Source organism: Oxyura jamaicensis, chromosome 1 (assembly GCF_011077185.1).
Source record: "Oxyura jamaicensis isolate SHBP4307 breed ruddy duck chromosome 1, BPBGC_Ojam_1.0, whole genome shotgun sequence".
Classification (NCBI taxonomy): domain Eukaryota; kingdom Metazoa; phylum Chordata; class Aves; order Anseriformes; family Anatidae; genus Oxyura; species Oxyura jamaicensis.
The window spans coordinates 62840006-62857466 of NC_048893.1; the positions used below are offsets into that span (position 1 = coordinate 62840006).

General features: G+C 39.1%; 1 protein-coding gene across 3 annotated transcripts in view; it reads right to left on the minus strand.

Moving 5' to 3' along the window:
• The window catches only part of KDM5A (lysine demethylase 5A), a 51790-nt gene that overhangs the window by 7411 nt on the left and 26918 nt on the right, over nt 1-17461 (minus strand). For 2 of the 3 annotated variants that reach the window (XM_035345367.1, XM_035345358.1), the window contains 10 exons: nt 15752-15869; nt 12163-12518; nt 11505-11643; nt 10368-10547; nt 9928-10089; nt 8116-8667; nt 7190-7333; nt 3725-3884; nt 3205-3425; nt 725-1135 (listed from right to left, as the gene is read on the minus strand). In XM_035345367.1, coding sequence (XP_035201258.1) covers nt 725-1135; nt 3205-3425; nt 3725-3884; nt 7190-7333; nt 8116-8667; nt 9928-10089; nt 10368-10547; nt 11505-11643; nt 12163-12518; nt 15752-15869 — 2443 coding nt within the window. The remainder of the gene's footprint in view (nt 1-724; nt 1136-3204; nt 3426-3724; nt 3885-7189; nt 7334-8115; nt 8668-9927; nt 10090-10367; nt 10548-11504; nt 11644-12162; nt 12519-15751; nt 15870-17461) is intronic. The other variant, XM_035345372.1, reaches the window with a different exon arrangement.

The following is a 17461-nucleotide window of genomic DNA, read 5'->3' on the forward strand; positions in this document are numbered from 1 at the left end:
TTCCACATTTCAACTCTCCAAAAAATACAAAGGTTCTGATAATTTATATTTGATCCTACTCTCCTGTGCAAGCCAGTGCTGTTTAGGGTGAATCCCACAAGTATTGGGAGTAGGGTTTTTGACTGCTTTTTTAAAGCATGAAAACACATTCTGAAAAACATTTTGTGAGGTTTGATCATCAATTAGTGCATGTTAAAAGCTGACAATCAGGACAGTCACTGCCACAGAGGGGCAGATCAAGGTGTGTTTTTTTAGGCCCATCAGGTCTCCCAAGAAAGCTGAAGCACAGCAGTTTGTATATCCCTCAGCCTGCAGCACTACTGTTCACAGACAGCATGCAAGAAATACAGAAAGTGTACTTCATTTCCACTCATTTCTTGCTGAGGCACAGAATTATTTCTTTGAATCTGACATCGCATGTTCCACATTACCAGCAAATAACTACAGAGTCCAGTTTGCAGAGGTTAAACTTCCAAACCAAGACAGAGTGCTTCTTCCCAGGTTCTAACTTTTCATCATCATGTTTTAAAGTAGCTGAAGAGAATGAGATAGGTTTGCAAAGTTTTATTTACAATTATGCACCTACCCAAATACTACTCAGTACTCTCTCATTTCAGATAACGCTGTTTTTGTTGCTCATGCTCTTCGGCCTAATTATTAAAATGCACTGAGGTTTTTGTCTTTGCATGAAATTGCCTGGGACAGAACTAAGCAAAAAACTCACTTTGTCCTTGCAGGGCCTCTGGCAGTTTTGTGCAGCACATACAGCATTCTCATCATCCGACTCCTCAGCTCCTGACCAGTCATACTTAGAAGGAATATCTAGAACCTTCTTCTCTCTTTTCTTCTCTGTGCTCTCCTTTGTTAGTTCCACCTTTGCCACAACTGCCTTCTCTCGTTTCTTCTTTCGCTCTTCTTCCTTAGCCAGTTTTTTTGCCAGCTTGTTCAGCTCCTTTGTCTTATCCATGGTCAGTTTTAGCTTCTTTTTCTTGGGTTTTTCTAGTTTTTTCAGCTCTTTAGATTTTTGCTTCATATCTCCAAAAAACTGTTCTGCTCTCTCCAGCTTTCGTTTCCGCTTCCTCTCTGAAGAGTCTCTCCCTCTCATCTTCAGCGGTTTCTCATCCATGCTGTCATCCTTCAGAGAAAGGGTGAGAAGAGATTTACTTTTTTTCCAAACACAAATTTCCATAAACTTTGTTCGAGATGTGCTTACTCCACCGTTATTTTGATATGGTGGAAGAAACTTACTCAATGACATACTACAAATTCTAAACAAAAAAGGCTTAACTTTATTTTCACTGTACTAGAAAACCCTCAGTGGTCAAAGTGTAATGAATTTAAAATCTCCAGTGGAAAAAGTAAAATATCAGCAAGAGTAAGGAGACAAAATAGGCAGTAACCACAGCTCCCTTCTCATATTGCTTTTCAATAAAAGTTAAGAAGATTAACCATTTGTTAGATGTTCTTGCTTATTTTTCATCCTAGGTCTGTCTTGTTTATTATTTTTGAGAAAAAAAGCAATTGCTATTCTGGAGATTAAGAAGGAACCACTGCTGAATTCTTAAAATGTATTACCAACTCAAGCAAGAGAAGAATGTAACAGATCCATTATTTGAATAGCTCCCAAACTGACACACACTATAAAAATCCTGGTGCCATTAACAGCTCCTAAGTAGCAGATTCTGATCAGAAATAGCGTTTAAAATTGGCAAACTGTCACCGCATCCACAGTGACAAGTCCTATTTATATCAGCAAGATTTGCACATATAGCTCCTTGGTACAAGCCAGCCTCACTTGATTTCAGTTAATCCAGCTATATACGCTAACGGTAATAATATTCATAGATTAAGGACACACTATAAACCAGTAAAGACAGAATCTGTTTACTGTAACATTACCTAAAATATACCACCCTCAACCAAATCCTCTGAAGGTTATTTTACAGAACTCTACCTATCTTGCATATGGATAGATGTTAAAGGTATTCAGCTCAGTGTGAGTTGTTCTGGCCAAACAAGTATTCACAGGGGTTAACCAGAAAATGTTGAACCCTATCCCCTGCCATAAAGCTGTTCTTACTATTAATACAACACTGCGGCATGCTATTCATAAAGTGCTACTTGCTGGCATTCAAATTGTTCTTCAAAAAACATCCCATGCCCAAACCATTACATTAAAAGAGCATTAAGCTTATGAAGTGAAGTACTTAGGTCAAAGCAGGGCAATGCAGTACTTCATTGGAGGCAGGCTCTGCTTTGTACTACTGGCCTGTCTTGTGGCAGCTTGGCAACATCTCAACTTACCCTTTGTGTTGGATGGCACAGAAAAAACGAGACAACTGATCAGAATGCCAGCGTAACCTCACTGTTCACAGAATGTAACCTTCCATCCGATGTTACCGTAAACTACCAGAAGGTCAAGCAGCGTATTTCCTGCGCTGTTTAGTAACTCAAAAAGCAATCACACACTCCATAACTACACACGGTCAAACTGACCCCTATCTTCAGCTGACAGATGAAGGATTGATTCCAATATAGCTTCAACACAAGATTTTACTTTCTCATCTAACACACATCCCTCATTTCCACAAAGCATTTAGCCACTGCAGGAATGAGGCATAAGTAATTTGGACTAGACCTTAGAATCAGCACATATACCTGCCTCATTCACTGTCAGCAGAGCAAAGAGGTCAGCACATCTTCACAGAATATTAAGAAAAAAATGCAGTGTATGTGCTATTCTGGGGAGAACCAAAATCTTTTTACTTATATTACCAAACCATGTTTTATTAAAAACAACGTTCTTTGCTCAGTAACAACAAAAGCTGGGCAACACACAAATAAGTATAAGCTGTCTATCTTGCAAGTATTTCTTGCATCTCTTTGGCAGATCAGTTCTGATTCCAAGCATAATCAACAGCAGAATTTCAATAGCCTTTCTAGAATAAAGTTTGCATTTGGAATTGCGTCTCTGAAAAAAAAGTCTTCTAAATATTGTTAACTGTGGAGGACAGTGCTACACAGCACAAGTGATCAAGGACTCCATTTCTAGGTCTGTTATTCTGTTATTTTCTGGAATCTCCTATTCCCTGGCTATAACCCAAACATGTCAAGTAGCTAAGCACTCAAGTATCCAAGATTACATCCAAAAGTTGTTTTTTTTTTTTTTTTTCCCTATGCCAAGATATTTCTTCAAGTTCGTACCTCCATGACATGAAGGAACCTGTCCTCAGAGGGTGGATGAGTAGCCTGTAAAATCCGCCAGATGTGCTGAGTCTCATCCAGTGATACCTCTAGTAGATCTCCTATCATCATTAGATCTTCCAGCTGAGCCTTTGCTCCAGGTGACAGCTCCAACACAGGGGGCTCCAGACTGCGGGGTACCAGTGGACTCTTCCGAGGCTGCTTTCTTGGAGTGCTAGAACCTTTCAGATAGGAAGCAAGTTGCATGAGGATAAAAAGAAGAGATGAAAACAAAAAAGAAACAACACGTTTCATACAAGTAATTAAGGAGGGAGACAAATCCAGATGAAAAAAAAAATGTTGACATAGCTTTATGTATCAGACATCAGGAAACAGAACTGCGATATTACTCTACTGTATTGTTCTTACAGACAGCGTATCCTCTTCAATTTGCACAGGTAACAGAGCAGTTCCCCTCTTTACCAACTGCTCATCCCAGCTGTCTGTACAATTTTATATCAATGCATAGAAAAGCAAATACCTTGAGAGCAGCTTTTAGAGGCAGATGAATATGCATGTTCGGCACAGAACGAGGGTGCAGTCCACATGTGTGTCACCACTTCCTCTGATTTAATAGGGATTTCCTCATCACAAAACAAATTGGGCTCCAAGCTGCTAGAAGATTTTACACTGGCATTGTCCTGAAAAAGACCCACAGAAAACATGACATATCTGGATCTAGCAAATACTTATTTTCAAGCAAATTCTGCTACAACCAAAAAGTCCTTCTGTTCCCAAAATGCTTTTTGGAAGCACCTCCACCACAGACACCAAGACCATCAGAAAAAGGTAAAAGTTACACCCCTACTTGAACAGTGGAAGAATGTAGCAACTGTGGAGACAGGTGAATTCAGATTTATAGCCAGTGCGTGAGAAACACTGGTCAAGTTTCTTCGTTAAGCAGTCTCTCATGTAAGGTCTTCAGAAGTCAGCATGACAATCTTACATTTAGCCTAGATAATTTTGTTTGAAGAATTTGACTGCAAGACCATAAAGATTGGCACAGTTATGCAGAGTAAATAATGGCTGCTGTAGAAAGAAATGATTGAACATCTTACAGGTGAATTAAAAACAGAGTGTGGTCCAGCACAGGAACTAAGTATCAACAGACACATGGCCACTAAATAGCAATAAAATAAAATGTTGCCCTTGGATCGGGATTTTAGGCAATTTTGATTTTAAGATACAAACGCCAAAAGGAAGAGGGCTGCAATACTTAATATTGTTGTGAACAATTTCAGGAACAGAATAATGATGGCATTGACTTGTGCTCAATGTGTTGTACAGGATGGCTGCTTGACTTCTTAAATGCATTACACAGACAAATGTAACTTATGCCTTACATGCAGCGGGTGGATCCATGAACAGAAGAAACATTAGGGAAATCTTAAAAATGGAAAAAGCTTTGTTTTGGCTTTGTATGATAGTAGAAAGAGAATTCAGAGAAGAAAAGTCTATTTGAGTAGATACCCTGATGTCTACTAGTATTCAATTCATCCTCACCCCTAATTCAGGTGAGATTAAGAAGGATAATCTCCTCAACGAGCTATCTATTTTCACAGCACTTTCCAGAACTTACCTACCCTACTACATTTGTAATAAAACTGGCCAACAGGTTAAACATACTCAGCATGCCGTGTACTACTCCAATCTTTCAGAAAACAACAAAAAACAAGGAACTGACTTAAAAGAATCAAAAGGCTGTAGAGGAGTTATTGACACTATCTACATGAAGATTAGCTATGTGGGTCCAAAATGGACAGCTTGGGAAATTGCACCCCACTGACCCTGTCATTTCATGACATAAAAAGGGAGTTTAAGAATGGTAACCTCTCTCTGGGTTTCAGTTACATGTTTAGAAGGAAGTGGAGTACACACTACTGATTTCAGAACTAGAAGTGGGAAATTCAGATTTATATTGTCCAGATGAAAAAGTAGACTACATATGTTCAGAATTAATAAAAAATACTTCTCCCTACATAGAAAAGGTCATGCCCCCTCCTGGATCTTCTTCTGGTTATATTACCCCAGGTTAAAGAAAGTGCAGAGTCAACAGAGAAATAAATAAATAAATAAATATTTGGTGGCTATAGGCAACACAAAAATGAAGGCAATTAAAGGTGAGGGAAAGTTACAGTCAATTTGACCACTGCATCAGCCCATTTGGAATAAATCTTAAAACAAGTCTAGCTATTGCACTCATAACAAAGTACTCGTTGGCTAGAATCATGTTTTAATTAGAAGAAGCATGATATAACCAAACAGGCCATTTCATGTTTGTTTTTGTAACCACGGTTGTACCTGAGATGTCAGAGACAGAGGTGTAGAACTATATTATATGGACCTCTAGGAAACCAAGGATTACTTCTATGGGCTCCACACATTCACAAACAATGCATCATCATCTATAAACGTTATTTTTTAAACACATCACTCCAGTGGAAAACATTTAGAGACCATAGACCAGAAAATACAATAATTGAAATTCAATTGTATAAAGACAATTAAATTTTGTGCAATTTTGCTATTTCCTTTGTACTCTGCTGTTTCTAGTTTAGAACTGAAGGATGCGGTTGCCTGTGGTTATTATCTCTTCCAATCACATTACTTGACCTAACAAAAGACATTTCCGGTCCCTTTCTGCTTTGTCTTGCTATACTTTTACTTCAGGTTTTTACAATTACACATAGTGATGGACATCCAAACCCAAAGGATAAGTAATGGATTTTGAAGTCATAACAGAATACATTGAACAGAAATTAAATTACACTCCTGCAAAACCTTCAGATCCTAACAAGGATATGCCATCTTTCTTGACATACGCTTTATCACAGCCTCAGAATGTGCCATATCTTTCAGAAATACCTTATTATAACTTCCAATGCATGGAACCGTTAGCAGTTTTATTATAAAAAAACTAATCTAATTAAAAGTTGTAGCACCCAGTTACAGTGCACGCTTGCTGCCCATTGTGAAATGCGAACAAGACAAATGCATGTAATTGCATAAAGCTACTTAGAGACAAAATACTAAAAACAGGACACAGAGGCAGATCATAGCTGAAAAATTTGCTGTCACTCTAGAAAGCTGAAAAATCTGCATTAGAAGAATTTCTATGACCACACTGACTATTAAGCTAGAATCTTTTAAATTAGAAATGACACTATCACTAAAAAGAAATCACTGCACAGAAAGAACCAGTGGCGTTGCTTTTGTCTCTACACATAACAAAAGGACATTTCAGAAGTTCTGAAATGAAATACATCACACTGAAAACACTTGGCCATCTTCACAACTGCCTTTTCTTACGACTGTTCTTCTCTAGCTAAAATATTCTTAAAATCTAACTACAGCTATAATTTCTGAACTAAACTAGTTTTACAATATGATCCAGAGATCAAGTCCTAAATATTTCCACGCATATGAAATTGAACAGGTATACCTCCTTCTCTATGTGAGTTGAATGAAAAGAAAGGTATGAAAATGTGAAAAGAAGTTCTGACATCAGGAAACTTCTCACACAGCATGAAGTTTTCAAAGAATATTTTTTTTGCGATAGTGAAAACTGATGAAGCTCTCCCTATAGACACTTATTCATATTTATGATTCATAATATCTCTGGAAAAGGCATAAAGACAATGTTCAACCTCAATGGTATTATAAAAGCAAATCCCTTGAAAAGCATAGTTTTACTTCTTAGCACTAAAAAGAACCTTTTGAAACTCAATCACAAGACATTTGGGAATTCTGAAAGAAAGCACTACAAAACTTTCCCAATATGCCAGAATAAGACATCCAGATAAAACCAAGAAGTACCTCTTCTGCAACAGAAGCCAGGGCAGAATGTACTTAAGAATAGCTTAAGATATTCTGGTATAAATTGAATTAATAGAAAACAGGTGTTCTGAGCTAACTCCGTGCAGACAAGCCACACTGGATTACTTACCTTTATGTCATAGCCATATGTCTCCCTGATGTCTTCATCAGAGTCTGTCTCTTCATCGTCATAATCCAAAGTCTGCCGTGGGGATGAGGACACACTCCCTATCACTCTGTTAAAGGCTGACTGCTGGAAACTAGTTAAGTGTCCCTAAGTGAAAAATGGAATATGAGAATGAAACAATAAAGCTTCCAGAAAAATCTGTAAAAAAAAAAAGAAGTTGAAATCATAGTCACTAAGAAAACAATGGTTCTTTTGGCCTGAGGACAAGCCTGAACAGTGAAAGAAAAGCCTACTCACAGCAAGATGTGGAGAAAGATTGGGAAATATCCAAGGAAACAGATACTTTCAGGCTTTATTTCCATGTTTTAGAGTAATAGTGAAGAGAAGGATCTAGCTACTGTTGTTCAGTGCTACCAAATTATATCACCCTGTAGTTGTACAAATTTATTTTGTACAACTGATTACTGGTCTCAAAGATGAATAAGCCAACTGTAAAATGAGCCAGTGATTCCCTATAGAACTCACTGAAATTTCCAAACAAGGTATCGAAATCCCAAGAATGGAATCCATTAGAAATTATAAATATGGACACCTTTGATTCTGTCAGAAGAAAATGGAATTTTAGACACAGAAGTAGCTACTACTTTACCGATCTTCAGGCCACAAGCTTGGTGTTACATTTGAACCACTGTTCCTTGCAAACACCTTCAATAGTTGCCTGTGACAATGAGTTCAAAGTAATAGACCTGCTGGTGGCAAAGCCTGTAACAGACAGCTAACAAGCTAACCAGAACCCAAGTACTGAACTAGAATACGTCTAATTCTCAGACTAACTGCTCTCTCCTCCAAGCTTTTCTAAGAAGGATAAAGGATTTTAACACACTGAAGAGGGACTAGCATGGTAAAGAGCAAGATATTCACATCCCTACCTGCAGGTCTGGGTTGGCTGCTGCTTTCTGTAGCTCTGCACTGATTATTTTCTCTGTTTTCTCCCGTGCTGCCTGCTCCACCATTCGCTGGCTGAGCACAGAAAGCTTAGCCAAAGCAGATGACAACTCATCAGTGGCCAAAGCCTGTCGTGCTCGGTCCTGCCAACTCATGGCACGTTCTGTCAAGCACTGCAATGCCTCCCCTTCTGGCAGCCGTACAGGTAGCTTCTGCAGGGACACCAGCAGAGACAGTATTGTCTCAAGTCGCGGCCTTCGAGAACGCATACAAAGTGGACACAAAAACTTCACTTCTTTGGCCTGCCAACTAGAGCCCTTCTTCTGAGAACTTGTTTTGGGAAGGGGCACACAGCCACTATGAAACCAGTCTTTGCACAGCTCACACTGCAGCATGAATCCACTTGCTGTTTTGCGACAGATACAGAATTTGACTTCTTCGATACGATCCACCATAGTCATCTTGGCCAGGTTAGCTGCCCTGAGAGCATGCATGGCTTCAATCTCTTTCTGTTCCCTCTCCTTGAATACAGCCACCTGTCCGAAGACAAAAACAGTTCATGACCTTCACAGCTAGGAGATCACATTTTATTAGCAACACAGAAGAAAGAAAAAAGCCATACCAAGAGATCTTAGTTAAACTAGCCCCAAATTTTGGAATTTTGTGATCTAGATAAAACTCTTGTTAAAATACCTCCTCAAATACCCACTACTCCCCTAAATCCTTCTGATAGGCAGATACTACAAAAACATTAGATAACATTCTCTGTATCTAGAAAGTTGCTGAAGTTTCATAATTAAATCTGTCATAAGAACACCAGAAGAACAGATTTTGACTACAAGAAATCTGTTCCATTTATTTGCCTGTGAAGACTATGCAGGTGAGAACAGTTTTAATGCTGGCAGCAGTAGGAGCTTCTTTGTGACCACAGATCTTCATGAAGTAACTTGCATTTCCTCAGCATCTTCATGTAAGTAACTATAATGAAGAATACTAAGGTAAAATTGACTGTGTATAAGCCACATTAATGAGCTTGCATGCGTTTTCTTTGTTCATGGAGGAATGGCAGACAGATGACAGTACAATCTTGTGATAAGTTGCATCAATATCCACCCAACAAGGAAGAATCAAATGTAACATTCTTCCCCACACAGTTTCTAGAACCAAGTGCTTACAAACTGCCTGAAATTTTTTACACGTGAATAGGGAAGGACAATGTTGAAGTAAAAAGACTTTCTACAGTAAGGCAGGTACTGTCTATGGTCAGCAGATTTAGAATTGACTTTTAATTTTTTAACTCATGTCAATAAACCACTAACATCAATCTTAATAATCAAAGAGACGACTGCCAAAACAACCTGAAATGGGATTTACTTTGATTTGGCATAAGGCATAAAACGAACCAAATATGTGTTGATATTGCTTAAGGTAGTTACAGCTCATTCCACATGCACTGAAATCCTGTAAAAATAATATTATTAGTATTATTACTAATATTATTAATATTAGTCCATATTAGATGGACAGCCACACATTTTAAACCAAGAGCATGTAAGTCATCAACGTAGCCAGATTCATATTACACACCTGCACTTATGCCCTGAACTGTGCTTCCCTCTACTTTCGCTGGAATTAAAGCTGAACTTTATTGTAATGAACAAATTATTGTGCCATACATACTATGAGATGTTTGTTTCGGCAAGGTTCATTTATCAGTTTTTCCATAAGATTTCTACACCAATTAGAGACAAGTTAAACCCAGGTATCAGGAGACACTACCTTTCATTGCTCCTTACCACAGCTGCAGTGTCCCTGGCCTCCTCCAGCCCATCCTCCAGTTCACTTAGGGATTCCAGGTCAAGATCTTTCTCCTTTTCCTTCTCCATCAGCTCCTTCGCCCTCTTCCGCCTATTCTTACTGCTCCCATAAACACCAATATCAGTCCGAGGGCTCAGAACCTGTAACCACCAAGAAAACTTACGCCGTCAGTTAGTCCCAAGAAACAGAGTTTTAATGCGCTCCTTCAAAAGGAACACTTGAGGTTGCCTACACATAAGACAAGACCAACCAAACACAGACTTCTTGCTTTTTCCATTCCCACCTGAGTACAGCTGAAGCTTATTATTATACTCTATTAGCAAAAGGAGATGGAATCTATTGTAATCGAACCCTTCAGACTGCAGAGGACCATCAAGATCCATTTCTGAGGTCCGACACTGAACTGTCTGTTGCTTACCTGTAACAGACTGTAGCTTGAGTTCTTCTTCAGGAAGGTCCTTCCCGTGCGCTCCCTCCAAGCCCGTGCAGCAGCTACCTGTGACTCCAGCTGTGGCAAGGCATCCAGACGTACTGGTATCGGGCGGCCTTTGGCAGACAAGTTCTCGAGTTGCTCCAGGTAGGCATAGTTGCTCCCATTCTGGGGTAAAATAAAATTCTCTAAGCCAAAGATTCTACCCTTGTATCAGTGGCCGGTTTAATTTCAAGCCATACACTATTTTAGTCACTGACGAAAATAAGAACAGAATGGAAAGGAGAGTGGGGCTTCATTCTTACTGTTACTATAAAAACTCCATCTCACACAGTTTCTATTTTAACATCCATTCTGACGTGGCCGGCTGGCTTAGGGAGTAAGACATTTCATTTCTAGATGGCAGTCTTAAATCCTATCTGCTCCACAGCAAGATAAATTAAATATCTGAGGGGCTGACATGAAGTCATTTGGGATTCTTGCTTCAGCTTCCAGCAAATACCTGGTACAAGAATAACAGTTGCAGCCCAGAGATGAATATATAGGAATATCACAGAAACCATGTCTCTTTTGGACCAAGTTATCTGGGTAGGACAACGGAAGTGAAGTGTTCTACTGAACTAATGATGATATAACTTCATCTCTTTTAAGACAGAAAATTGCAGCCATCAGTGCCATTAAATCTAACACCAGAAAATTTCATTAAACACATTTTGGGGAGAAAAATAAATAAAACCATTTCCATAGTGAACTCCAAAACTGAAAACCTTTGAGCAGAATATCTTCCACTGCAGCTAAGTATTTCCAGCGACAGTGAGTAGAACAGTTTCAATAATAAATAAGACCCCTCTAGAGTTACATTTGTATCATAACAAAATTGTCAGCTTTTACATCCCCCACGAAACACACCAAAGAAAAGGAAATAGAAATTGGATAGCCAACGGGGAAACAGCAGCACAAGAAGAAGAAAAGAAATTCAAGCACACCATCTATGGTAAGCACATTTAACAGCTATGGCAAGGTTTCCCTTCAGGTCACGTTTGTGGGTAAAGGGGCTAGGAATAAAGAGCATGTCTAAATAAAAGGATGCAAGCAGAAGATTCCAGTCCCTGCTGTAACCCCTACCTGAATGGCCTCCACTTTGGCTGTCCAGTCTCTAGCCCGCTGCAGGGCTTCTTTCAGTGCCAGCACATTGGGCAGGTAAGCAGGGATGTTCTTTGCTTCATTCACGATCCCCTCCAGAGCCATCATACTTTGGCGTGGTCTAGAGTAAGAAAAACCCGATTCCAGCCTTCTCTCAAAATGCCAGTCAACTAAAGCCATAAATTTGACAGGCTGGCGATGCAATTTCATCACTACACTGCAGTGTAGGATACCATGGCTCTATTCTGGGAGGGTGCTACTGGCTGCCAAGTAACAGCAGAGGTCAGAAAGCTGATGGACTTTGCACAATCAAGTTCGAAAGGGAACAGCATCAGAACTCCTTAACATTGAGGAAACTGTCGTGTAGCATACTCTGCGGTAGATGTTTGTTTTTTTTTCATTTGGGGGCAGAGGTGTAAACAGCAAAAACAGCAGCAACACTCACACCCTCCGGCCACTGTACAATACAACAGGGAGTCAACTCTTCTGCAACTCATTAACAACCTGAAATCTAACTTTTGAGCCATCAAAGTAAAATACTGCAGCTTCAAAGCCCCTACTTTTGACCACACTCCTCAAAAGAGGCTGAGAATCCCTCAAGTGTGTGAACTGTAAGAACAGTTTGCAAAGGAACACTCACCTGGCCTGCAGGCAGACCTTGGCCTTCTCCTCCCACCTCTCTGAGACTGTAAGCAGCTCCTGCAGCTCAGCCATGGCTTTCTCTACAGCATGGTGTGGTGCCAAGCCCACACCCGAGTCAATCAGCTTCTTCATCACATCTAGGGTGACCCTCTGGGGATCCAAGAGGGTGGACCTCACCTCATCCAGCCACCGTGCCTGCTGCAGTTCCTGCTTCAGTCTTGGCAGTTCAGGAAGTTCTACATAAAGGCCAGAGCCCATGTCTATCAACTCTTGCAGCTTGGAAGAGTCTGGGATCTCATCCATCATAGCTTCTTGGGCACGCTCATGAAATTCTTCCACATCATCAAGCAGATTCTGGAATAACATACAGTAAAGAGCGATTAGGGAAAAAAAAACACAATCAGAACAGAAAGTTGACTGCAGGATCAGTCAGCTGTGAATTTGTATGGGATCATTATATAATCAGTCAAAGCTTCTACAAACAGTGTCAACTGCCATTAAGTCTGACATAAGTCAGGGACCAGCTAAACACATTTGGCCTAACATTTCATACACTATGCATATTAGTTACATCAAACTCTGCACCTAAAATAGTACGGCTGCAACTAACTACGGACCCCAACAAAACAGATTATGGACTGCCCAGTCAATGTTCATTTTAAAATAATGGGTTGAGGAGGGACTTCTGCAAACGTCTCATCCTTTCAATTTAGTGTTGGAGGCATTAAACTAATGATGGTAACACACAACAGAACAAAACAAGCTGAGGAAAAAGAACAAACCAGAGTCGTACAAGGACATAAAAAACAAAATACCATTAAAAGAACAACGGTCGAGTTTTAAAAGTATGCCCACCACTTAAACACATCAGGGTTTTAGCTTATAAAGGAAAGATACAAAAATGCAAACACCCTCTAATGAAAGAAGAACTTCACAGAAATCCAACTGCACTGCTGCAGTTGTCCACATCCTCATGTTTTGGAACTTCAATGAAAAAATCAAAGAAAGCAAACTGACAGGAAAGTATCTCTGTGGGAGATTTATTCAAGGACATTCAACCAGTACACTCAATCGATTCACTCCTGAGACGCTTACAGAAAGATATTACTGATGGCAATTCAGTAGCAGAATGAAGAGCAAAACCTGCATTTCCTATCCCTTAGCTTATTGCCCTTTTTGTCTGATGCTGCTTTTCACGACTGTCTGGAAACCAGAAGACATTTAGAAAAAAAGAACACGACCCACATTATAAGGATTTTGATGTAGGGAACATATGCTGAATGTTCCATAGTGACAACAGTAAATTATTACAGTCTAATAATTATAATGGCTTTTGTGTTAGAAAATACTCATCATCCAACATGATAATTATTTCGCAATTCATTATGATGGATAATTGCATTCAAATGCCATGCTCAGAGTTAGCGAGTGCTTAGGCATAAATGATCATTATCTGACTTCATTCAAAAACTAAGACTATGATTTTTAACCAGCAAAATTATAATATTTATCTATTTTACTAGCTAGTGACTGTTGAAGCTTCAAGGACATGCACATGCTCAAAGTACTTCAACAAAACTAGTTCCCTAATGCTCAAAAAAAAAACAGAGAGACCAGCTGGGAGAAAATATTTAGACAAAAATATAAATTAAAACTGTTAAAGAGTTTACAAAATGGATAAAAAGCCTTAAAAAGCCACCCAGAAAAAGGATGCAACAGCACAAAACTGCTATATAATAAGTGACAATCAGAGAACTGGCAAAGAATAAAAAGATGTCCTCAGCTCTGTCATCTATGGATTATGCCTTAATTAGAAGCAGGTTTTAAATACATTATAATCAAATAGCTCTTAACAATCTTATAGATCCATCAGTAGATGACAAAATTTCCTGAAGCACAGAATACATTTTTTGTATTTTGTTTTGTATTTTGTAAGAAATGCGCTAATATCTTCCTATCATATACCTTCCACTCAATTAACTGCTGGGAAACACATTCAGAAACGTCTTTGAAGGATAAAGATTAGAGTCAACAGGCCTGAATAATCAGAATCCTGCAGTCCTACAGAACCTGCTGGCGGTACCTGTTTTCAGCAACACCACCACCAATATCATCAAGACAAGAAACAAGCCCAATATTAAGTCTCTCCATTATATCAATATCAAAGAATCATGGATGAAGAAGGTCTTAACCAACGCTAGTAAACACTTTTACAGAAAAACAAATCTTTTCAAACAAGACTAACTTGATTATGTTCTAAACTAGATACCTGGTTATGTAGAAGCAGCTGCACAAATGGTAATATTTAGAATTTTAGGGCCTCAATTTAGCACTAAAAAACATTCTTCTTAAAACTGCATCATCAGAGATCATGTGAGTTAATAAATGGTTGACATATATCAAGAACTGTTTATCAGGATGAAAAAACTATTTAAAGATGATTCTTGAAGGGTTTTTTCTAGAGGCTGGTTAGTAGGCCAAACAGTATTTAACATTTCATCAGTGATACAGAAACAAATTAAGATTACTGCTGAAAACACTTGCTGTGATAAAAACTGCCAGAGTGATAAATGATAATGGCAGCCAGGGGTATCAGTATGATCTGGATCACTTATTAGTCTAGATTCACTCAAAGACAGGTGCACAGATATATACGAAGGACAAGAAATGCAGGCCATGCATACAGATTAAGTGGGCTATAACCTGAAAAGCAAAGGCTGAGAAGGATTTGATGTGAAGAATTGCCAATGTACTACTGCCTCCCTGCTCCCATAAAGGAGCACACCAGGATAACCTTCAGAACATATGAAGGGTATGATTTAATAGGAAACTACACTACTATAGACAACATTAAAGATGCTGGAATAAGAGTAACTGGCTGACTGAGATAAAATTGGGCTGCTTGGACAGTGACAGGTAGAAGGAATCTTTTAATCTTGGTTTAGCTATAAGACCATCACATCTGACTGTGTCAAGGAGCAACAGGCACCTTGAAAGTGTATGTTCACATAAAATGCTTTGTTTCAGTTGCCTAAGTGCTGGCCACCATGCGATACCCCTGTCTGAGACTGCCACACAAGGTCTATGGTATTCTTCCAGAATGGCAATAGAGGCCAGACAAATAGCTTAGAGCCACTCACAGGGCACTACATATCCAGGCTTAGGCAACCAAGCTGAACCCTACATATTAAGCTGTTAGGACTACACGAGCTTGCTAGCGTAGTACAAACACCATTGGTGCCCACTTACAGACATGCTTGCAGATGAGCAGGAAATACCCATTGCCATTCCATCACAGACAGATGGCAACATGTCATCAGCACAACCTCAACGACAACCTGCCCAATAAGGCAGGCTAAATGTATCCAGAGTATTTTACTTTTTTACAGATATCACTACAAAGCAGCTACTTGCTATGAAACACCCCATTCAATCCATCTCTGCCAGTGCAGGACTAATCCTTAAAGAAAAAAGGCTTTTGTCCTTTACATCAGGCAATATTATCTGTTAATAAAAAAAAAAAAAAAAGAACAAAGCAAAAGGCACATGACACTTACAGTATATCCAAGGAAGAGATGGAAACTTACCTTTACTTGTCGGGCCTGGCTGATAACACAGGGTAAGCTAAACAATTGCTGTACAAATGCCTTCAGCTCCTCCATCGTCAGCTTGGTCCGTGTCCTTCCACTGTCCTGGCTCTGTCTGCTGTGTGAATGGACAAAATTAAACAATGTTATATGAGAGACAGGATGATGAACCCTGGATTTACTCCCACTGACAGAAACCTATCAAGATTACTGAGAAATTACAAAAAAATTCATCACTTTAAAACTCAAAAAAAGCTTCCACAGGAATTCCAAAATCTTAAAAACTAGATTTAATGTAATTCCTCTAAGCATCTTCAAGAGAATTTACCCTAGTCTTTGAAGTAGGAGCGTCTAGATGACTTTCAAATAGGGTTTGTTCCACATAAGTAAAAGAACATAGCCTCAAAAAGCAGCACGAATAGAATTTGGGTAGTTGGGTTTGTTTATTTATTTATTTATTGCTTTTGTTTTGTTTGTTTTCCTCAGAACTACTTAACTCTGATTAGAGCAAAAATCTCCAACTGTTTTTGGTAAAATACTGGTCACAGCCTCATATGATAACAAGGGCTGGCAAAGTTCCTGAGTCTCCTCCTGTAAGCCAATGGATTAGACACAAAATAACACAAGTTGAAATAAGTAAGGGAAAAAACACCCAACGAACTACACAAAACTATTATGTAGCTATATGAACTATACCAAGTCCCAAGTGCTTCAAATACAAAGTAATTCAAGATGCCTCAAATGTGAGGAAATTGAAAGAAAGGGGAAGAAAAGGAGGAACTCCTCCAAAAATTACTAAGGTTGATCAGATGCAAATAATAAGGACAAAGGCAGGAACTGATGAAAACTGAAATGAAAAACAAGACTGCTCAAGACTGCACACGATCTACAAATCTTCAAGGCACTGGAAGGCACATCCCAAACCCCTCCAGATGAAAGCATTTTCCTAAGGGTCTCAATGTCACATCGGAGTGAATATAGTAAAAAGCAAAACCTGAAGAAACCCACCACTCAAGCATAGAAACCTATTCCAAAAAAAAAAAAAAAAAAAAATGAAATGGAAGAAGTCTCAGAAAACTCGATACTTGAAATGAACACCTTCAGAATTCAAGTCCTGGGCACCTCTAGCAAGGGATGTATCTACCCATAAGGATACTGCTTGAGGTTCTGGTTAACATATCTGTGGGAACTGTTAAAAAACACTTTTGGATGAGAAGGGCATGGAGTTAAACATCATCAGTGGTGATGATGCCACAACTTCTGCAGAACCTTTCTCATCAATTCAGATTTTGAGCAAGAAACGTGCAAAAATGCTGACAATGGTATGTAGGAAACCATATGGGACAAAAAATAAGGGAAAAAGATGTAACACTGATTCCCTATCTCTAAGTTGATAGCAGCAAAACATTTCCAAGGAACTAATTTCAGCAATGATCCTCCCTTGTAGTCAGCTTTAGGGACAGGATTTACAAGATCCATGTGGGGTATGCACTTGCTCAAGCAGTTGACTGCCATGACAGGCACGGATGAGAAGTCTCGGACATGTAACTACAACAAGCTCTGAAAACAAGTCTTATTTTCTAAAGCTGTCTCACTTGTTGCCAGAGAACTGATGAAACTGGCCTTGCAACAGGAAAAGACTGCTATGGAGTAGAACATGTCCTGCAAAGACGCTTCCATCAAGTATCACTTGAAGCAAATATCACAAAC